This window comes from Tamandua tetradactyla, chromosome 5, assembly GCF_023851605.1.
Source record: "Tamandua tetradactyla isolate mTamTet1 chromosome 5, mTamTet1.pri, whole genome shotgun sequence".
NCBI classification, from domain to species: Eukaryota; Metazoa; Chordata; class Mammalia; order Pilosa; family Myrmecophagidae; genus Tamandua; species Tamandua tetradactyla.
Window position 1 is genome coordinate 178,135,630 of NC_135331.1, and position 23,752 is coordinate 178,159,381.

At 38.6% G+C, this 23,752-nt stretch overlaps 1 protein-coding gene across 3 annotated transcripts in view; it reads right to left on the reverse strand.

The window, feature by feature from the left end:
- The window catches only part of ROS1 (ROS proto-oncogene 1, receptor tyrosine kinase), a 131,473-nt gene that overhangs the window by 17,730 nt on the left and 89,991 nt on the right, over positions 1-23,752 (reverse strand). For 2 of the 3 annotated variants that reach the window (XM_077162741.1, XM_077162740.1), the window contains exons 32-40: positions 20,229-20,397; positions 19,353-19,470; positions 16,738-16,928; positions 14,974-15,057; positions 11,812-11,947; positions 10,608-10,770; positions 8,843-8,907; positions 7,824-7,953; positions 7-104 (exon numbers count right to left, since the gene is read on the reverse strand). In XM_077162741.1, the coding sequence (XP_077018856.1) occupies positions 7-104; positions 7,824-7,953; positions 8,843-8,907; positions 10,608-10,770; positions 11,812-11,947; positions 14,974-15,057; positions 16,738-16,928; positions 19,353-19,470; positions 20,229-20,397 (1,154 nt within the window). Of the gene's footprint in view, positions 1-6; positions 105-7,823; positions 7,954-8,842; positions 8,908-10,607; positions 10,771-11,811; positions 11,948-13,480; positions 13,649-14,973; positions 15,058-16,737; positions 16,929-19,352; positions 19,471-20,228; positions 20,398-23,752 lie in introns of those variants that run through there. The other variant, XR_013176386.1, reaches the window with a different exon arrangement.

Below are 23,752 nucleotides of genomic sequence, written 5' to 3' on the forward strand. Positions count from 1 at the left end.
CCATACCTGTGAATGAAATGCATCTGCTCCAGGTAGACACAGCCTTTTGAAATATCTACACACAGATCTACAAGGTCAACCAAGGCAAGTAATGGACCGTGAAACTGTAAGAAATGAAGGAAAAATAATAGGCATGTTTCCAATTTGAACAAAATACATGTATATGTGTATGTATATATGTACATGTACATACTTATTTATGTGTTTAAATGTATGGGCTTTTTACCCAAATAAAAGAAATAAATGACAGACTATATTTGGTAAGCAGAGGATGAGACCTCTATTAGAAAAATCTCCACGTGTCAAGTTGGATGCCCTCGTTTTGCTACTTACTAGTTATATGATCTGACTCAAGTTGCTGAATTCACTAAGCAGCTTCTCAGAGCTTTGCAGGATTCAAGATAATGTATATATATATGACTGTAAATAATAGGCACTTAATTTACAGTCGTTGCTCTCAGAAGTACAATGACCATTTTATCAGTGCTAGCTACTTCCATTATTGGCCCAATATCATGCTTTAATGCCAGGCATGATATGACAATGGATTTGTTCCTTATATGGATCCCAGAGTAATTGTTAGCAATACTCTGTTTCAAGATCACAGATTATTCCTATCAGCTAAAAGAACCAGCACAAATATACAGTTAAGCCTATCCCAGTTGCAACAATTTCTAGGTTAAAAAAAAAGGGTAAAATTTTTATTTGCACCATAAAGAAAAAGCTCCAAGTTCCTGCCCTGAGGCTTCCTGCATATACTGGAATCTATCTGCCCCTTTCTATTTCATTGCAATTACCCTGGCTCAGGCCTTTACCATCACAAATCTGAACCATCCAAAATTTCCCACCTCCAGCCTCCTGTGCTAGAGGAGAACACAGCTTGTCCTAGAACCCAGCTGTGATAGCTGCCTTTGTTGTGGCCCCGTGCCCATGGAGTCCCTTATGAATTCCTGAGCCAAGTCTCTGCAGAACCCCAAGTGTGCACCAGCTTCTCTTCCTACCCATTAATTTCCCATTGTCTCTCTTCACATTCCGTGACTCAGCTACATTGGACCAACTGCCATTCCTTACAGTTGCTTAGCAGCTCTCGACTTCTCCCCTTCATTCCTGCCATGATTTTCCTGGAATGTCCTCTTATCCTTGATCTCCACCCATATCCTTGAATGAGCATCCTGTATAATTTCCTACCTTCAGATCCTTTGATTCCTCATTGATGCGTGCTCTCAGGTGCTTCTCCCCTGGCAAGCTCATCTCCTGTCCCAAAGTCAGGAGTATTCCTGACATTCTGGAACTCCGCATTGCCATGGTCACTTATGACCACACTTAGGTCTCATATCTAGGCTCCTAAGACCCAAACCACCTGCCCCATCCCTGTTCAGGTCCACAAGCTACCTGTCTCATGGCCCATGGCTGAGTGCCTGCTGGACTTGCTGACTGGATCACTAGTTCCCTGTGACTGGGATGCTGCTTGGCTTTTGGGAAAACCTACTCTACTCTTCATGACTTTCTGTTGGCCCAGAATCCTACTTCTCAACTTGTCAGTGGCTAGCATTTATTCCCTACTGAGAGATTTTCATGATGCTGCCAGCCTGCCTACTGTCTGCTGCCTGCTGCCTGCTTGGATGTCTAGCCATCATCTGCTCCTGATATCTCCCATGACAATGCTCTGCCCCCCTGTTGCACCTCATGTTGGGTCTCCTTGATTCTAGATGCTACCCCAGAATACCACCACCTCTTGCCAAATCTTCCAAACATGTTGAACCTCAGTCTGGGTCTATCCCTGGTCAAAGCTTTCCATAACTCAGTGGGAAAGTAGAGTTTCAACTGCTGTTCTGTCTCCCACTTTGGTGGTGTCCCAAACAGAAGACTTCCTTCATGAAGCCTTCCCAAGGTGTCCTCGGTTGGAAATCATTTCTCTCTCCTTTGTGCTTCAATGTATGTTCTCTACTCCCCTCCACTGGACCTTCCCACTTTTTACCTCAAAATGGTTATTTGCAGGAAACTTATATCCCTTCCATATGGCAAGTTCTGTGAAATCAAAAGCTGTATCCTTCTGTTCCCTGAACAGTCAAAACACCCAGAGAAAATCTGATGAATTGTAGCTGTAGCTACATATTTACCACTATGGATTTTATTATTTCAACGGGTTTATTACTTTTTCTATCTTAATACAGTCCTAGAATGTCAAAGTTAAAGAGTCTTAGAAAGCTTTTGATTCAATATCCCATGTTATAGATGAAGAAATTGAGGTCCTGAAAAAGAAGAGACTAGACTAAGGTTAATGGATATACTTTTAGCATTTAATCCTTATGCATTCAAATGAGCAAAGCAATCTGGAGGCAGGGGTGGAGTGAATTGGGAAAGGACATTAGATAAAAGGGGAAGGAAAAAGGAAAAAGAAAGGGCAAAGGAAGACTCAAACAAGAAAGGGTAGGCAGAAAGCTATAGATGTCAGAGAAACCCACCTCGTCCTCTTGCCCCATTTCTCTTCCTAGAGCTTCCAAGCCACAGTAGGAAAGAGACACATGTAAGTTGCAATAGTTGAGTAAGGACAGAGAGAGCTGTGGGAGGTATAAGCACTTTATTGAAGTGTTTCAACTCATGGAGAGAGAAACAGGAAACAGCTGAATTTTTCCCAATAAGCTCTTTCAACTCTGCTATGTCTAACCTCCTTTCCCTGTGGGTGTTGAGTCCCTTGATGACATCTTGGCCAGATTTCATATTTTTGTCACTTGGTAATAAGACGGTCCCACTTTCCTTTTTTAAAAATTCAACCTCATTTTTTTTTTAAACATCAATCCCTAAACTCACTTTAAAGGTCTTCTCTTCCCCTCTCTTCCCTTTCTCCCTGCTGCTGCCCTTTTTCTAAACTTGGCCTCTTTCATATGAAGGCCCAGGAACTTCTAGAGTACACACTACACACATAACCCCCTTCCAGTCTTGCCAACACGGGCTGTTCCAACAATTTTCTCGGGAAAACCTCGAGACCAGAGACTTCAGCACCATCTCTAAGTTCAGGTGTATCCCCAGACTTCAGGAGAACATGTCCTATTCTCTCTAGAAAGCTCCTACCCTGCTCCAAGATGGCAGCCCCCAGGGGTCCATTTATAGGTTCCACGGAATGAACTGCCAGCCTCTTCTTTTGGCTTGTGTTTCTTATCTTTGAATTCAAGATGGGAAAAGTATCTTTCCTTCAGCACCCTCCCTGCCCACACACAGGAAAGAGGATAAAAGCTTTTCACAAGGAACAGCACCATCTACACAGGATCTCTAGGACTCTCTCCCTCCCACCAGCCCTCAGCTGTGAGGAGGAGAGCTGCTCCTGCCAGTTCTTCTGGCTTGGTGCCTCCGAGCACTCCCTGAGGAGAGACTGTTGGCTTCAAATGAACTTAGCAATGAGGTGATCTTATTGGCTGTAGTGTTCTCCTGTAAGTGCTGTACCTGAAGGCTGCACTCAGCACCTACAGGCACCCTGCCCAATGCTGTTGAAGTGAGTAGGTCAGAGACACAGAAGCTGTCTTGGGCAGACAGCCGGAAAGGTGTTGGAAGAACAGAAGGGCATCTGACAACCGATCACTCCCATCATGAGTAAGAGTGATTTGAATAAGGTGGATGCGTGTTGGCTTATGGTCCATTGTCACCCCCTCTTCCCCTCAAACAGAATTCCTAAAACATAATCTACAAACTTTCTTATGAAGGACAGTGGGTTGTATGTATGCGTTTTTAGTTCCACTATCCCCCAAACTTTACTAAAATGACAGTACAAGGGGAAATGTTATAATCTCACAAGGCCCATATCAGGAGAGCAGATAATAGCAAAGGAAAAATTTTAGAAGAGGGAAAGAAGATGAAATAATGATTTAGCAGAGCCAAGAGAGATGAAACCTGATGGTCTGCAGAGAGAGAAGCTGAGACTTAAGTCATTTTTTATCAGAGAAGCCCATAAATTTTCTGGAATTACAGGTAGCTGGTATCTCTGAATGCAGAGGTAGAGGCAGAACTGAAAGCAGGAGGGATGGCTACAGGTATATTTAAGTGCTGATTAGTTTCTACCTCCCTCACCCCAGGAAGAGACCGGAGGTTTTTCTCTGTGCTAAACAAATAAACAAAAAAACTGAACCCAACAACTTCAACTTCAAAGATACTAGGCAGCCTGAGGCAATGTGCTGAAAGTAGAGAGGGGGATGAATGAGAGTTCACCAGCTGAGTCTTGGGCCCTCCAGCCCCTTCTCTCTCCCAGCTCTATGAACTGGGACATCAGTTTATTGCCTAGGGCAGGAGATCAGCAGATTCTTCTCTGGTGAAACTGACACACTAGAGACAAGATCTAGATACCATCATTAGGGGTCCCCTTCAATGGAACTATAGGGTCCCCAACTGAAACCAGAAAGAAGTTTCCACAGACTCATATGTTCCAATCCACTTCTGAGGCTTCGCTATTAAATATGAAGAGCAGTCAAGAACCCTCAAACACCCATGAAATATTCTCCCATTGAAAAGCAGAATCCAAAACAAAGAGATAAAAGTAACACTTTTAAAACTGCAATTAGTACACGATTAAAGATGAGAAGATACTGCATCTATGAAAACATGACAGAATACTATTTTTAAATGCTGTGAAAATATGAGTCTATGAAAAATAAAAATATGATATTGGAAATTAAAAATTATTTATAAAGATTAGAAGTTAAATTTGAGAAGATCTGTCAGAATTGAGAGCAAAACGACAGTTGGAAACTGGAGAGAACAGGTAATAGAATAAGAAGGTAAAACAAAGCAGTTCACTATCCAGCCATCAGGATTTCTAGAACAAGGAAAGAGAGGAAACAAAGCGTTTTATTTATTATTGAAGAAATTATATGAGAAAATTTTCCAGAGCTGAGGGGATGATTTTTTGGACTGGAGTGCCAGAACAATGAGTTGAAGTGGGTAACGCTTACCAAAGAAAAGTTCCTAAATTCTCCAGAGAGAAAGACAGGCAAAAGGCATGTCCCCAATGATAAGTTCAGGAATCAGAATAACATAAGACTCTTTGATGCAGATTCTAGAGGCTGGGAAATCAAAGGTACAGTGGCTTTATTTTTTAGGAAAAGGGTTTCCAGACCAAAATCCAGTCAAGTTATCAAGCATGAGAGAAGCATCACGGACATTTTCAGACACAAACATCCCAGAAAGAAAAGAAAAGACAAAAATAGATTTTTGCCTCACCTAAATGTTTTCTCAGAGACATAATGTGAAAGATGCCTCCCCAAGATCTTGTTGGTTTGTAGAGATTGGAGGGATGCCCTGGTACATCTCAGGGTAATCTGGGCAGAAGATGAAAAAGTATTTGCAAAGTTCTCTTAAGGGACTGGGGGAAAAGGTGGAAATATTAAACTTCCCTACCTGGGAAGACCTGGTATTCTCACAGTCAATGGGAACTGACAATTTGATGGGCCAAGCCTTCAATCTTGGGCTTCTTGCCCTTGTGAAACTTATTTCTGCAAAGGAAAAGCTAAGCTTATCTGTGATTATGCCTAAGAGTCACCCTCAGAGAACCTCTTTTCTTGCTCAAATGTGGCCTCTCTCTGTAAGCCAACTCTGCAAGTGAGCTCACTGCCCTTCCTGCTAGGTGGGATATGAATCTCAGGAGTTAAATCTCCCTGGCAACGTGGGACAAGACTCCTGGGGACGAGCTGGGACCCAGCATCATGGGGGTTGAGAAAGCCTTCTTGACCAAAAAAAGGGAAGAGAGAAATGAGACAAAATAAAATTTCAAAAAGGCTGAGAGATTTCAAATAGAGCCAACAGGTCATTCTAGATGTTATTCTTATGCAGTATATAGATGTCTCCTTTCAGTTTTTTGGTGTATTGGAGTAGCTAGAGGGAAATACCTAAAATTGTTGACTGTAATCCAGTTGCCTTGATTCTTGAAGATGACTCAATAACAATAGAGATTTTAAGATGTGACCATGTGACTGTGTAAACCTTGTGAGTGACACTCCCTTTATCCAGTGTATGGACAGATAAGTAAGAAAACAAAAGGACAAAATAAATAAATAAATAAATGGGGAAGGTGAGTATGGGATGTTCTGAGTGTTCTTTTTTACTTTTATTTTTTTGGAGTAATGAAAATGTTCAAAAATCGATATGATGGTACTGTGAATCTGCTGATTATGCAATTTGGATGAATATATGGTATGCAAATATATCTCCATAAAATTGCATGTGAAAAGAAGAGGGAATAAAATAAACAAAACGATGTCAAGGGATAGAGGAGACTAGAAGTGTAACAAGAGTTGAAGGAAATAACCAGCTAAATGTGAAGAAGCCCCTGTGAGACAGCTGTGCAAATGGCCTAGAGGACAATTCCTCTACTGCCTCCAGGAGAGAAGGGCCCAAGAAAAAAATGAAGTGTGTATCTGACCATACTGAGGAAAGTTTTATCATCCTGTCAGAGCATTTAGGTATATCGAAAAGTAAGCAAATGTGAAAAATAAGAAGCATTTATTAAACTAGCCCAAGAAAGAAAACCCAATCACAGCATTTGGGTAACTCAGCTGCAAATAATAATGACATAGTGAATAATACTATAAACCATGAGCGTTGATTTATCCAAAAATTGTGATAATTCTGTCAGAGGATGGGGGAAGCAAAGTTTCTCTGTGTGCAGTGTTCATGGGCTTGGATGAGTACTTAAGAATGTCTAAGGAAGTTAAATCCTTATCTTCCACAGTAGGCAATCAATAGATTTTTCCCAAAATTGAAAAATCAATGTGCAACAGTATAAGAAAGTATCTAGGAACATGGAGGTAGAAACCAGAAGAAATGCTCAGGCCTGGGACGTGTAATGAGCTAGAGCCCAGGGCTCCTGTTTTTTATGATAAGCCTTGTCATATATTCTCATTTTTTCAGCCTTATAATGTATTACTTTGATATAAATAACCCCCCAAACATTTTTTAGTCCATAGGTGATGCATTTATGTTTTGAAATATTTAAGTCAGAAAACCTTAGTTACTTGTCTTATTTCCTATATTTCTCATCTGAAATATAAAGTAAGCCTGTGCAGGGGCTGTCACTCCTTTCCCTATCCAGTATTTGCAGGGTCCATACTGTACCTATTCCTGCTATAGACACTAGGGTTAGAAGAGGAGATTGATAGGGGCAGCATGTAGTAGGCAGAACTGCAGAGCTCACAGATATGTTGTTACGGAAAACAAGAAACAGGATGGATGATGTTGGGGGGCAGTGGACAATGTTTGAAATCAAGTGTTATGTTTTGGCCAAAATAAAATTGAGATGCCTCTTAAAATTCAAGAAGATTTATCAACTGGGGAGGGACATAGGAATCTAGTACTCATTAAAGAGAAGAGGGCTGGAAATATCACTTTGCACAGGCAAGCCTATATATGAAGTACAGAAAAATTTATGCCTTTCTTAAGTTTACACAATCCCTTTTCTCCAGAAAAATATGATTGTGGCATCCAGGGACCTATTTTCCCATGAAACACAGAAAACAGGTTCACATAACCAGAAAATGCCAAAATTATAAACCCCAGGATTCTAATTGTCCTCATCTAAACTAAAGGACATGTAAGAATTCTTTCTTCAGAAGTTGTCTAAGGTTCTGCCATCAGCCAAAACTGCATGCTATTTAATTTTTTTGTGTTTTTTTGAGGGACTCTATTCTATTGCTAAAGTGTTTTATTAGCCCTACAAACAGAGGACTTACAAGAATTTGATACAAACTTTGAGTTAGTGTATGACTGTGACTGCATCCTATTTAGGTTTTGACACGCTGGATTTTAGAAGGGCCTTAATCTTGCAAAATCCCATTTCCTACCGTTGTCTTCCGGGCTCTCCGCAAATAAGAGAGAAGGTCTCCTCCTTCCATCAACTCTAGGATTATATACTGGGGTTCGTTCAGCAAACAAACTCCAAGCTGCTTCAGAATGTTTGGATGATCAAACTTGCTAAAAGGTGGGAAAAAACAGATGGGATCATATCACAGCAAGAGAAACCTAGCAGGGTTTCTTTATGGAGTACAGCAGTTCTTTACCCATGGATCCCTTCAAAACCCCTGACTTTTCTCCCTGCTAAATGGAAGCCTCATTTTCCAAAACTGAGCTGGTCTGTGTGCAGGCCTCAGGGAGGTAATATGGCAGCCCCTAGTGGCCAATGCATATGGATAAAATAGGCTAATTTTTAGAAGAAATAATGCTTTTTAAAGAATTTTATGTTTTGGAAAAGAAAGGAATTTTGACTATTATTTGAAGACATTGTGTCCTTGGTCATCAAGAGAATGAAATATCATTCTCTCCATTATAGAGAAACAATGCAACCAACAGTGTGATTATAGGTTTTTTCAAGACTTCAGAACAGTAAGCCCCTAACCTAGTAATTAGAACCCATAGCAGGGAACCTCCACTGGCCATCACCTCAGGTCTTCTTTTTAGGATGCCCTTGGGGAATTGTCACAGCCATAAACTCATGGAAACCTTGCTGCAGACAAGTTCATCATAAGAGATAGTTTCACTGCAGTTCTATTTGACCCACCATCACACATTTAGAATAACACAAGCATGTTTAAAGTAGAATACTTCAGAATCCACTTCCAACCCTCTTTACTTATTGAAAGACAAGAGGATCTTTTCCCTGTGGACTGCCTGCCCTGGCTCAGAAGACTGGCCACAAGAGGGTACATGCTGCTACAGACACATTTCTATTTAAACTTTTCAGCCACGATTGTTTTAAGGCACGCTCTATCATGTCAAGTCATTTTGGATGTTAAAAATCCAACTAGCAGATATAAACGCTTCCTACCCATACCAAAGGAAAATGTTTTCAGAATTATCCCAATACCTCATCAGATGGGCCTCCTTCAGGAATTCAATCTTCTCCTGATCTGTGGAACCCTTCTTTAAAGTCTGTGCGATATACAAACGAGCCAAGGATTAGGGTAGCAGATATTTCTGTGAGGGCAGTAGGTTAATAGAGAATCTTTGTTTTCTTTTACAATATTCACCTTGAAAGCTAGAGATCTATAATTCATGGGCATGTGCTTTGTAAACCTACTCAAATGTTAGCCTCTGTTATTGTAATTATTCAACTGGGAAAATCTGCTAGAGAAGAGATCTAAGAATATTTACACAGTCTACCAGATGAGTCGTTTTAAAAAGAGACTGTGTTTAGTTTTTAGGCCAATTGCTTACTTTTCAATGTTTTCTACTCATATCTGTTTCCGCCTGCTTCCTTGCTAACAATACCTTAATTTATTTCTTGGACACAAGGTGCCCAGTTCCAGGCAATTGGTCAGAGTGAATCATGAAATTCCTGTTGTGCACTTTTCCAGCCTTTCTCACAAACAGGGATGGCTATATTACTCAGTTCTGGTCGATGAAATGTAAGGAGGAAATGTAAGGGAGAGAAGCGTGTGGAAAGCTTTTGCTTTCCTTTATATGTATATATAAGATATATAAGATATATATATCTTGCACCATCCCTTCCCCTTCTCCCTGTCCTGAATAATAGACGTGATGCCTGGTGCTTTCGCAACCATTTTAGGAACATGTGACAAAAAGCCTGTATGAAAATCAAGAGAATTTCAGAGACTCTGCCTCTGACCTTGCAGCAAAGCCAGTATCTTGATATAGGAGGGAAAAATAAACACTTGTTCAAACAAGTTGAAGTTGGAGTAAACCCAAAACCTTCTTGAATCATATTTAAGGTGATATGCTTTTCTAATAATTTAAAACATTTTTGAATTATAAGATTTGGAAGTGGAGAGAATTTTGCTGACATTTCTAGTTATAAAGCCCAACCTCAAGGCAATAGATCTCTATCAATAGGGAGGAGTATAATGATCTGTTACATAAAAGAGTCACGATCCCTCCAGAAAAATAAATTTTTACAAAATTGTGACAGTATATCTAGTGCTTCTTAAAAACTTCATTGAATATACCTTGATGAATAACTGCGTCATACCAGGGTTGGCAAACAATGGCTTGTGGACCAAATTCAACCTGTCATCTATCTTTTTGTACAGTCTATTAGCTGAGAACAGTTTTTACACTTTTAAATGGTTGAAAAAAATCAAACCAATAATATTTCATGACACAAGAAAGTGAGAAGGAATGAAACTTTCGGAGTCCATAAATAGTTTCATTGGAACACAGCCACACTTGTTCATTTGTGTGTTGTCTACAACTGCTTCCACACTGCAATGGCAGAGGTGAATAGGTGCAACAGAGACCCTGGGCCCACAAAGCCAAAAATATTTACTACCTGCAGCTTTAAAAAATGTTTGCTGGCCCTGGTCAAGTAGCTTGAGAATGTATTTTACAACCCCTGTTCTCTTGTAAGCATATTTAAAATGTCAAGAACTGTCTGCTAGATCTTAGCTAATTAGTAGCCTGAAAGGTGGCGTAAACCCTAAAGATTGTGTATGGATTGCAAAACCTGTGAAGGAAATGAAAAATATGATGATTTCTGTAGCCACGTGTAGGCTTCTACCATCTATCAGCTTTCTTTTCAACTAAGATCACTGGCCTCTTCTAGTTGTGTCCATATAAATCCAAAAGTCACGTGCTGATGGTACATTTCAAGGAGTTTCAAAGATCCACCTTACCTTCACTGCTACTTTGGTTTCTCCACTTCCAACTCCTAAGATATCTACTGCTGTCCCTTCATATACTTCTCCAAAGGCCCCACTTCCCAACAAGAGACGGAGAGTCAGTTTTTCCCGAGGAAAGGCAGGAAGACTTTCAATCTCATCTTGGGTCGGAAGAGTACTGTAAAATAACGATATTTTTGTTCTTCCCAAATACGGAAGATTTACTGGTTTGAGGGCTGGTGGTTATGTTTGAGAGAGAAAGAGCATCAGCAAGAAAAGAGAAATCTCTCAGCTTTACAGCTTTGTAGTGCATTCTATGTGACATCAGTGACATGAAATTTTACATCCTTATTCCTTCCCTTTTCTGCCACTTTTACACAGACAGAGCACGTTACTTAGCTTCTGGGCACCTTCCTTTCAATAGGAATGTGTGTGCGTGTGTGTGTGTGGGTGTGTGTGTGTTGCCTCATGATTTTTACAGTACCTTGTATTGTGAAAAGTTATTGGCTCTTCAGATTTCCAATATGTGTAAAACACTGCCGTAAACTACCAATAGCCTTTCAGTGAATAAGCACATCTGGACTTGTCAGTTAAAAGTCCTCTTGACTACTTGAACATTGAGTATTTTTGCAAAGAAGTCACCCCGGAATAGGTGGTGTAGGACATCTCTGTGACTACTCCAAATCCTTTGTTTTTCAGTCTTGAATGATATGTTTCTAGGAGCAAGGCCTATCTGTGTCCATACAATTTCATTTTGCATAGACCACAATACAGTGTCTTGTCCAGAAACCCTTAAATATTTTATTTAATTCTGATGACAACAGACATTCAAAAACTCATCTAACTCAAAGAGGTTTTATAGAGGAATCACCATGTAATTCTAAAAAAGGAACAAGATCACCTTAATGCCACCTGCGTGAGACTGTTGGAATGCCTCTTTTCTCAAACGTCACCTCCAGTCGAACAAGTCAGGTTAGCATCGATTTTCTTTAATTGAGTCTTTATCTCCCTGTTTCACTTATTTCTGAATTAAATGATAAGGCACTAGGAAGCACAGTTGACTTGTCTTTGATAGGATAATCATGCAACTTGTTCACACCAACCACATTTGAGAGTAGAAGGAGGTGTTATTAATAAATACGCCAGGCAGTCCTGGGTGCCCTCGCTCAGCTGCCACCCCCACCCCACCCCAGAGCCCCAGTGCAGCCGGGCTACGTACTGTACAGCATAGCAGGCGCTGGCCAGGCCCACTCCACCTGCCAGACCCCGCAGCTCGGCCAGCTCTTTATCTTCGTGGGTGAGAACCGACAGCCCTTCCTTGGGAGTTTTTTTATTCTTTAATCTTCTGTGCCAAACTATAAAGAAAAAAAGAATCCAATTCACAAAACAAAATGCTGCTTTCTCTTCCCTTTAGGAAATTTTAACAACATCTCCTGACTGGTTATTTGTATGAACACTATTGGTAGAATAACAAAATTTAATTGAAAAGCATGCCCAAAATAGCAAAACCAATTAAATCTAGGTACAAAGTCATAAAAAAACACATAACGCATACCGCATCACTTTTCATCTTACTTCTCAGAGTGAAGTTTAATATATTACTCGTGGCTGTTATGTTAAAGTATCTCAATATTAGAATTCAGTTCTCACAATCAACTAAACTACCATCAAAATAATCCCCAAACAAAACTGCACACTAATTATTAGTAAAACAAATTCATTTCTGAGTGTAGACATGGCCTGCTTATTCAATCTGGTAGAGCTGAGGTGTTTTCAGTATAATGGCATGTTAAAAAAAAAATCAGAGTACAAGAGTGTATATCCATATTCATGTTAACATACTCAAACACACAGAAAAATAATTGGATTGAATTCCACCAAATGTTATCAGCGATCCTTCCTAGTTGTGGAACTATAGGCGATTTTTATTGTGCTCTTTATACTATGAACAGATACTGTTTTTATAATAAAATTGTTTTTTAAAAGATTGAAATACAATTATGTCAGTGGGTCTCTCTCTTGAGTATGCCCATGCTCAACTCTCAAGCATGTACTTACTTTTCAATAAGTTTTTATCACTTGCTTATAAAAAAAAATTGTGTCAGTAAAATTCTCCATCTATATTAGAATATTGGCTCAGAAGCTGAAAACATCAAGGATGCTTTGGAAAGTGATCATTCAAAATTGACATTATTTCGTAGTACTTTCTATACCCAACAGGCTGGAGGTTTTTTCAAGGAAAATTCTATTTGAGGGACCACACAGGGAGATATCTTACATACCTTTATTATCGAAATTGTTCAAACCTGAAATGCTCTTACCACCTCTCTTCATTTTTAACAGCTGAGCTTAAGCCCCACATCCTCTAGCACTGTCTAAGACCACCACAACCCCTGCTGACCTCTCATCTCTGAAATAAGACTGATCGTGTCTACTCCTTCTTCATCACTACTTGTACATTTCCTATATGGTTGTCTTTTATTGTCCTTTAACACACATCTTTCTATTTATTTTTTCGCATAGGTATGTCTTACCTGCGTCATTACTGGTGAGCTCTTTGAGGTCAACAATTATATTTTACTGCTCTGCTCTCAACAGAAGGCTAATGTTGCACATTAGATATGACCACTTACCAAAGCAAAAGCTGTGGATGCTTATTTTTAAATAAATGTTTCAACTTTATATTTATAAGTATGACTGTTGCGTGCCCTCATCAAAACAACGTATTTTTAAATAATTGCTACTTTTCATTATTTGAATAATTCAATCTTATCTCATGCACTCACATATACCTACTAGTAAACCCACATGCACTGGCTATTAAAAGCAAAGAACCGAATAAGTTTAGCTATACTAAAAAATCCATGAGTTCAAAACAGAATAAAGACCTTTAAGTCCTGAGAAAGTCAGATATCCATTGGATGTCTTGAAAGCACAAAGGGTTGTCTGGAATTATCTCATGTTCATCCACTACAGTTATGGATTTAAACAATGGTGATGTACAAGTAGGCAAGCAAAGGTCAGATGAAGGATTCTTCATGTAATTCTCCTTCCCACTAGGAAAGCAGACAAGCAGTCAAGCCTATATGCCAACTGCCAAATATACTGCAGTCATATGCGTAATTCTGGAGGGGCAGGCTTAGTGGTACAAACATCAGCTGTGCAATACTTAGACTCCCTGGAACCACAGGTTAAAATCCTGGCAGCGTCAGCTGAAATTTTTAGCTTTCCAAGTTAGCTGAGTGAGTTCCACATATTATCTGAGTGGAACTCTTGAGAAGAAATCTCAATTCAAGTTTCAACACACTCTCTAATAGTTTATGACTCCAATCAGCTTGGGAGAAGAATAAAGATTTAAAACACAGTGAGATATTGGCTTTCTTTATCTCAAGAACGTTCAACTTTACATTTGTAACTTTCCCTTAAAATTTCCCTTGTAACTTACTTATGAATACAAGAAGCTGCAACTTTCTGAACATGTGCTTGAGCTTTCCTTTCTAGTATCATGCTTTCTTATAATGTTCCAGTATGTCAGAGATTCTTAACATTAGCAATAAATAAGCTAGCCATATATCTTATCACTCAAGTCAGAACATATTGGGATTGAAAGTGCTATTAATATTTACGACGAAACAGAAGGCATAAACCAAGATGTATGACCACCCAATAGGCCCAATATTTGACCATCCCTTTTGGGTTTGTCATTGCATTTTCTCATCATTAAATTAAATTTGTCACAAAGAAAAATAAAGGGCTTTAAGAAATACTTCTTTGATATAAAGTGAATAATAGGAAATAGCTAGCTTTCTCTCTACTAACTCCCAATTCTTCTTCTTTCCCAGTCACTTATAAATAAATAAGCAGGGATTTGATATAAGCAGGTCAGATATATAAAAGCAAAAGTTGATCCTAGAAGCCCTGCTCAATCCATCCCAGGCTGTCTGCCTTGGGACCAAAGCTATCCTGACCAAGAATTTTCACTGGCTTCACATTAATCCTTCACATTTTTTAAATACCCAGAGTTATTTTTCTCTATTTATCTCAAACTATAAGTCACAAAATGCTCATTAGCCAATCAGAAGCACATATTTCAAAAATAAAGCTAAAAATTGGTACCATGATGTATAAATACAGATTTTTTTCATAAAATAGTTTACCTTGAGATGAGGGGGAAAAAATCACAAATTGGTGTTGTGAAAGTGCAGCTAAAGGTAATATTGAGAATTTTATGAACTACTGCTTTGGTATAAAGTGCATAGTGGAAAATATGAACTTTTCTTATTTAATAAGGTCATGTTTCATGTGGGAGATTAAGAGATAACTCAATCAGTACGAACAAATAAACAGCTTATTACTTACTTTTAAAATCAATTATACTTACCAAAGGTCAACAGAATTATAACAATCAGAAATACTCCAATTACAGTAGTCAATATAAGGCTTGTTTCTGGGACCCAGAAAGTATCTAAGGAAATAAATTAGAAAAAAGTTAATTTACAGAATAAACATAGACCCAGTCTTACTTAAGCACACACACAGTTACTAGTTAAGTTACTTAAAATTGCTGTGGTGAAAGAACATATACCATGGTAAATCAATATTACGGCTATTTTTTTTCCCCAGACAGCCAGTTTAACAATGCATTACTAGAAACTGGAATACACACACTTAATTTTCTACTTTAAAGTGAGGAAATGCACAATCTTTTTTTTTGCAACTTAACTGAGATATATTCACATACCACACAAACCATCCAATGCATACAATCACTATCTCACAGGTATAATCTTTTTAATGAATTGAGGACAAGGAAGGCTCAATCTCCATATATTATATAGTTGGGCTTATTATTCTACTCCTTCATACACATGTCGTTCCACGTGTTTAAACTTGAGGATATAAGCATGAAAACATGGTACCTTATCTTAACCAGTCTTAGTGGAGTAGATGAGACAGAAACATAGACAAAGGCTTGGCAAACTCCAGCCCATGGACCAAATGTGATCACAGTCTGATTTTATACTGCCCGTGAGCTAAGAATAATTTTTATGTTTTTAAAGCATTATAAAAAAAAAGAATACAGAGCTACAGAGAGCATAAGTAGCCTGCAGAGCCTAAGATACTTACTATTTGGCCTTTTTCATAAAAAGTTTACCAAAGTGTGATACAGACAACTAACTATAGTGGAATAATAGGTGGGTGGTGTATGTCAAATGCCCTAATTCATTTTGCCCAAGGAACATCAGTTAAGCATCACGATGGGTTCCTTCAAGCTAGGCCTTGAAGGATGAAAAGAACTTCACTTGGCAGAAAATAAAAGGAAGAAAATCCCAGGTAAGGGATGCCTGGTAAGTGGTAGGAACCTGCATTCTGGTCTGAGGGAAATACCAGGCTAACGATCTAGTGTCCTAAAAGCTTTTTACCCATCTGCTATCGCTCTATCACAGGGATATTGAGAGATGAACCACAACTGGGAGACAGATCATGGAAGGCCTTAAATGCCAGAGGAATGTATCTATACTTAATTCTGAAGGCAGTGAATGGAGAGCCATTGCAGGTATTTCCGAGGTGAGCTGAGAGGTCCACTTCAGCTGGACTAACTGGCAACAGTGTGATGGGAACCAAAGTACAAGGAAGAAGTGATAGCTGAAATTTGGAAAGCCAAAGTGGAAATAGAAGATGGAAATTCTTAAATCAGCAGAATTCGGTGACTGAATAGACAGTAAAATCAACTACGTCACTGAGGTTTCTAGCTTATGTGATTAGAAAGATGTTATATTATAAACTAAACCTGGATGCACAATGGAAGAGGAAGATTTGGGGAGAGAGACAAAGTATAGTTTTAGGTGTATTGGGTGTAAATTAAGAATATCAGGGACAGGATAATAAGCAAGGACAGGCAAATACCAGATGATGGACAACCTTGGAGGCCTGTTTAGAACTATGCCCTTGAGATGGTATGCAGAAAAATGATATTACAATAATGATGTTTTGGGAAGATTGCATCATATGAATTGAATAGTCCAATAGCTTGGATGATAAATTAGATGGTCATCCTATCCAGTGATCATGTTAAGAATGCACTTCTCTTTATCATTGAACCTTTGAGTGATAAGTTTATGTATAGACAGATATGGTAACATACCTCCAACTAGTATAACATTCTCACTAATTCCACTATAGTCACCAAACCCTAGCTTATTTGCAGCTGTTACTCTGAACTGAAATGTTCCTTTCAGGTTTTTGGACTTCCATGTGCAAATGCTACTGCAGGATCCATTAAATGCCACCTTCCACCTTAAATTCTGGTTCTGTGAATCATTTGAAGTGCCCTTCCTGAAAAAGAAATAGTAACATAGTAAATAAGAAAATAAATGTGATGATATGTGAGTTATTTCTAGATACTCATATATCACTTTAATGACAGAACTCCAGAGATTCTCCTATTGCACACTTTACCCTTGATCTCATTCCATTCACATGATTTGGCTACAGAACACAGCAAGGCCTTACAAAGTCATCCCAGAGATGCATGGGGCCCACCAACTCAGTCCACCAAGAAAATTACAAATAATCAATGGCTAAGAGAAAGCTGAACTCCTTTTCCGACCATTAGAATGTGTAAACATTGTTCAGAATTCAACAACTCATAAGGCAAGTATTTCATAATTTTTATCATGGGAGTTTTTATTTTTTTCATCCTCAGTCTTTTATGTCATTTGTGGTTTACTCATACCATATTTGGATAAAGTACAGAATATAAAATGGACAGGGAAGATGTAATATTTCAGCTACCAAAGTCATCGCTGTATTTGAGATTCCAAGGTTCAGTTTTCCCTTTGTATTGGCCTATACTGTACCTCAAAGTAAATCCACATTGTTCATATGAAACATGGGAAATGTACAAGAGTAGAGTTCAAAGACGTAGCATGGAATGCCTTTTAATAGAATTAGAGACCGAAGGCAAGCTATAGGCCTTCCAGTTATGTTCTTCTCTGATAATGTAGTTCTTTTCAGGAATGAAACTTTTCAGACTGCAAGGTTTTTAGAACTTATACCAACCCACAGAGAGCTTAGGAGGATGTAGTGGAAGCGAGTTCTGCACTTGCTAACTGAGTGGGAATAACAAGAACAGTGAGATCTGAGCCTTATGTGAGGCATGGAATGGGCGAGAATAGCCAGAACATCAGGGCAGCCACGTCGGCCCTGGTAGCATCAGGAGCTAAAGATCCTGGAGGGGCATCCCTGAGTGAAGCTTTATGTAGTGTTTCCGGACATTTAAGTAAAATCTCATGTTGGGCATTGACAATTTCATTGTTCAATCCAAACCAAGAGAAACAAACCCTTAGAAATTTGTAAAGTGGCCATTGAGGAAGAGAGAGGAGCCCTCTGACATTGGTGGGGTCCCTTCTACCAGAGTGCACCACACTGGTGCCGTTCCTTTGTTGTTTCATTTGATTGAATCTTCACGACAACCTAAAGGGTGAGATACCATCATCCCCATTTTATAGCTGAGAAGTTCATAAAAGGAGCAGAGCTGGGATTTAAACATGGTCTGTCTGGTGCCCACACCCATATACTTTGCAACTACTGTTCCATCAGCAAGTTCCCAGAGATGAACTAGATAAAGCCCTGACTGAAGAACTCATTTTGAGAAGGTACAATTCATTCTCTTATGCCATAGTCTACATCTTGGCAGTGGAGACCTGGGACAAGGAGAGCATGCCAAGTATTTATATGGAGCTATGCACTGAAGGATGAGAAGGTCAGCAACACTAACGGGTCTACCAGGAACCCTGATGTAGCTTCATTGGCTTTGACAGCCACAAGTCACCAAGACATGTCTGCAGACCAGAATCTATTTTACTCTGCGTGAAGAATCATAACAGAAATTTCGAGAGGGTTTCAATTGGAAATAGGGACAAGGTAATTCTCTAACATGAGCAGGAAAAAATGTTAAGGTTGTGGGAATGCCAAACAAGATGAAGCAAAAATAGATCTAAAGCTCAAGTTGCCAGGACTATAATTATGGAAATGACTTTTGTCCTTGGAGCTTCTTAAAAGATGGCTTCATAGTCCTGTGAGGGGAGTGTCTTTGGAATTTGGAATTCTCCCCTCAAGTTGGCATGAAATCAGTCCATCTGAGCCAGGATGGTTCACTGAGCTCCCCATACTGGCCACATCTGAGGTTGCAGGTGCTTGTCAGCTGCAGTCTTTGCATGGGCTGCACATTTTTCAGTCCCAGGGAGCATGCTGCAAAAATCTGTAATCTTCTTCCAATGTGTGGAAAATCCTGCGTGATTTAGACGCTTCAGATTATTTGGGATTTTGACCTAATTTTACATTCTGAAAAATACCTAGCATGTTGCTGGTTCCACTGAACATTATCCATTTTGCTAAAACAAATCATCATCAGAAATTTGCATGCATACCATCTCCTAACATCAAACATCAGTGTTACTTTTCGAACAAAGTAGATATTAAGTAAATATTAGTTGCATGAGCCAATGAATAGAATGCTCTCCATTAACATTGCAGTTCCTGAGAAGAATGTGATATGACATAACAGGTGTGCCAAAACTGACCTCTAGGAACTGAGCAAAGAAAGGAATGATGTACTCAAAGCTCTGAAATGAAAGATCCTTTGCATCTCTTTATAAATAGACTTCTATAAGTATTGGTCATTTGAACTTAATGGTACCTCACAATTAACTAGTTAGCTCTTTGTGGTTTACAAAGCACTTTTGCAAACAGACATACCTCATCTCAAGGATATAATACATAACTCTGCTTCCATGATCTTCTGCTTTTTCCCACTGTATTGAATTTTTACTTCCTTCCAACAATTTTGGAATGCCTGGTTTACTTGGGACTCCAGCTTTAGGGACAAAAGAAAATACCAATTGATCTGTTAGAAGTACAAAATATTCTGCATTGACATCTTTCTATAGAATATGACTACTAGGGGGAAATATTAAAGAAATTAATTTAAAACATTAAGAAATATTCTCATGTGAAAACATATTTTTAAAATTTAATATCAGAAGCTTTTATTAATGGGGAATGATGGATTAGTGATAGGATTAACAATGTGTCTTAGGTTGACATAAAAATAAGTGATAAATGCAAATAAGGGAAGCTAATATAAATTTTAGAGCATTTTCCCTCGATTCTTTTCAGGATCAACTTAGAATTATGGTGTAACTTTCAAACCACTGGCCAATTTAATGTATTTTTCAGAGTTTTTATTTTTAGTATCTAGACATAGCAGTCAGAAAGTAAATATTTGTTGAATACTCAATAAAACTATTTTCATTTAGTTCTCATTGAAAAATATCATAGAAACACTGAAAATCAGAATATTGAAAGGAGAAATTTGGTTCAGTTCAGGATTCTTCAAGACCAGGTCAGTATTATCTCATTAGAAGATACTGCCCATAAGGACTCCTGATTCTTTACTTTTTTCACACAAACTTGAGAAATAGTAATTTAAAGTATCACAAACATACCTTTCTTTCTTTCTTTTTTTTTTTTAGGAAAGAACTCATCCTCCAGAGTTGGTAAATAAGTGATGAGAAGAAAATTGTGAAATTTGCAGGGTGCAGTTTCCTGAGAGTGTTGTCTGTTACTACTCACCTTTTGTTGTAAAGCTTTCTGGAAGTGAGGTGCTATTTTCTCCTGTCACGTAAACCACCACCACTCGGACATTATAAGGAGTGAAAGGTTGTAGGTCCGTGATGTTACAGACATATGCAGGACCTTGGCTGCACGAACCTTTTATATGGTAAAACTCACTGTATTTCCACTAGGGAAAAAAGTCTCAATTAACAATTTTGTTTCGTTACGAAAGCACAGAAGTTCGCAAGCTTATGGCAAGTGATTAAAACTTAAATAAAATTTACTTTCTCCTAAAAATAAGAGCTTTTTAAATAGATATTTGATACCAAACATTATCCCCTACAGCCACTTCATATTTTATGTTAATCTATAACTGCCTTCAGTGGCAGTTGTTAGGATAAGTCCAGGGTGGAACAGGCAGGAACTTCTGGCTGAGAAGTTTCAGAGCTGTGACTTCTTGCTTTCCCTAATGGAAGACACTTACATTAATCAGTATTCATGGCTGAAGGACCTTGTGAGATGAAGAAATGATACCTTCATTCCAGGGGATTGCAAATGTCAAAATAATAATATTGTTTTACATATAAATTATTTGAAGAAGTCCACAGTGGCATGCACATTAAAAATATTTCATTTTTTCCCCAATGCCCTCTGCAGAAAAATGAACAGCAGTCCTTCGCTGTACATAGGAAGCCTAGATCCCTGTAAGGAAGGAAATTTATGCCTACCTTCACTCAGCTACTAAGTAGCAAGGTTGGAGTTAAACACAAAAAAAGTTTGCTTTCATTCCACTTTGGATATTGAGTCTCTAATTACACCTATCTTAAACTTTTTTCTCTGTGACATTGCTAAAAAAAATTAGTGTGTGTGGACACTTAATAACATTATTTGAATATTGTGATTTTTTTTCACTTAATACGCAAATAGAACATGAGGCATTTTGTCAAGGGTTCTTGGTGTGTTTTCCCTAGTAGAGAGTCCTTAGAAGGTCAGTTTCCATAAATAAACTTTACATCTCCTTTTTCATTTAGCATTCATCAAGGTCACATCATTTCATTGGGTGAGCACTTTATATTGGTTTTCTATTCAGTTAGGAATGATTCTCTACAGTACCTCCAGGGAGGAGACCGCCATGTTACAAAATGAAAGGAATGAAAAAGAAACAGAAATGTCAATGTCAAGGACATTGCTGCATTACATTTATAAATGTATCAGCCCCACACATAGCGGAATAAAACAGGTGTACCAACTCCATACTATTCAGAGTCCTTTGAAAGAGGGAGAGAGATGGATTAATTACTAAACCCCCAAATTTTAACTCTTTTTGGTTCTGTCACTTTAATGATTCAGTGCAGAAAATGACATTAGGTGAATAGTCTAGGTGCCTAAGATTTCCAAGGATCTGGGAATTCTAAGAGCTCCATGAAATATCAGAGAGAGATTTGACTGAGTTTTGGGAGAAAGGAGCATCAGTGGCTGCTAGAAAACCTAGAGACTGGCCTCACTACAGCAACGAATGTTCTGGACAGCCCACCAACTTGGAGAGGTGCCATGAGCTATTGCAGCAAATCACAGGGGAGGGAGGGCCTTTCATTTGTCAGAGACCAACAAGTGCAAGGGCAAAGGCTGCTTGAGAGGCATTTTCAAATTATTGGTAAGGGGAGGGGGAGTGTGATATCTCAGATTCAAGAACTTCAGAAATTTTGGGTTCCAGTACGGACTACCCTGGACAATTGTGAAAAATACAATTTTAACTTCAATGTACTGTTTTTTGTTTGTTTGTTTTTTAGCATAGGCAGGTACCAGGAATCGAACTGGGTCCCTGGCACGGCAGGTGAGAATTCTACCACTGAGCCACTGTCACACAGCCCTTATACACCATTATGATAAATATCCTATGGAATTTAAGACCTGAATTGAAACTTAACCTTGGTACTCTAATTCCCTCATATTCCAGATAAGGAAACTGAGATGGAAAAGACAGGGGCCCCCAATTTATCATTTTCTCCCTTTTTCCTTTCTAACAAATTTCTAAATAAAAAGATTGCATTCACCCATATTCTTCCCCTCACCCCGGAGTTTCAGCATGTGACTCAAGGGAGTATGGACATATAGGGTCATTCCCAGCTATGACATTATGTGGTAGAGTCAAGTTGCTTAAAGGATATAGAGATTTCTGACCATGTGTTGCTCATCAACCCTCTCAGAAACACATCTTTCTACTGTGCTCATCAATTTGTACTTGTATGTTGTCACACAAGTAGAAATTACAATATCTTACATTATGAGCTTCATGATCTTCTGACTGGTTTATCTGGAACCTGTGTTGAGCAAGTGTGAGCACAGAGGAAATTTAGAAACAAATAGCACTATATGAAAGTCATGGAGGATTGGAGCAGGATCCCCCCCCAAATTCCAACCACTGGGGTGGGTGACTCAATGACCCATTCGTGATGCCTTCTGCAGACAGAACTCAAGTAGGAGTGCAGGAGGGATGAGCCAGCCCCTGGGTAGACCTCTACCTGGCTGTGTGACCTCTGGCTCATCATGGCCCACATCCCTGTCTCCACCACCTCATCAGTAAAATGAGAGAAATGGCTACTGAGCCATCTCTAAGGTCTTTTCCATCTTACCTCTTTGATCTAGGAAGTGAACTTTATGTCCTTCCCCTTGACTTTAGACTGAACTACATTTTTTCTCAAATACATGTGCCAAAAAAGGTCACTCTCCAACTTCTCTGAAGTCTTATAAGGTCACTATTTTTTAAATAAGCAATAATTTATCATAAACATGCCCAGTAAAAGAAATCCAATTAAACAATAGCCTTTGATCTTACCAATTCAATATTCAGTATTGTTTTATATTTTTCCTAGTTTTTGTCTCATGAGTACAAGATCATAAAAATATACAAGTATTTTTTTAAAGCATCCTGGAAAACTTCATTTTCAAAGAAATAGGCCATGACTATACTGATTTTTTTTTAACTTACCACTGAGTAAAACATTCCTATCTTTACTAATGAGTTCACATGCATAGGCCCATATATGCACAAATGTACAAATGTATAAATACACTGAATAAAAGTGAAACTGACATTTAGCAATTATAACAACGAATATAAAAAAGGATACTAATCCTTTCAAAGGGTGTCACTTTAAAAGTCAAAGTGCACATGAAATATCTGTGAATAAGTCAAATTCATTGATGTCTTAAACTTCAGTGGATATTTTTATGTTTATTATATAAGATTTTGATGAGAAGCCACTTACAGTTTACAACCTAAGATCAGTAAAACTACTTTAGAATAAACTGGTTTACCTTTTCCTTCTCTCCTGTTACTCCACACCCCTGAATGATTGAAAAAGCATTTCTAGTCAAGATTTTGACTTATCTCAGTTTTCATTTTTTGTGATAGAAAACATCAAATTGTGGTGGACCTTAAACCAGAAAACCACGCTGATAGCCCCTGAGCTAAGTAAAAATATTATGAAATTAGAACACCATACCTGATACCTCTTTTACAAGGAGCCCTTTAAGAGCAC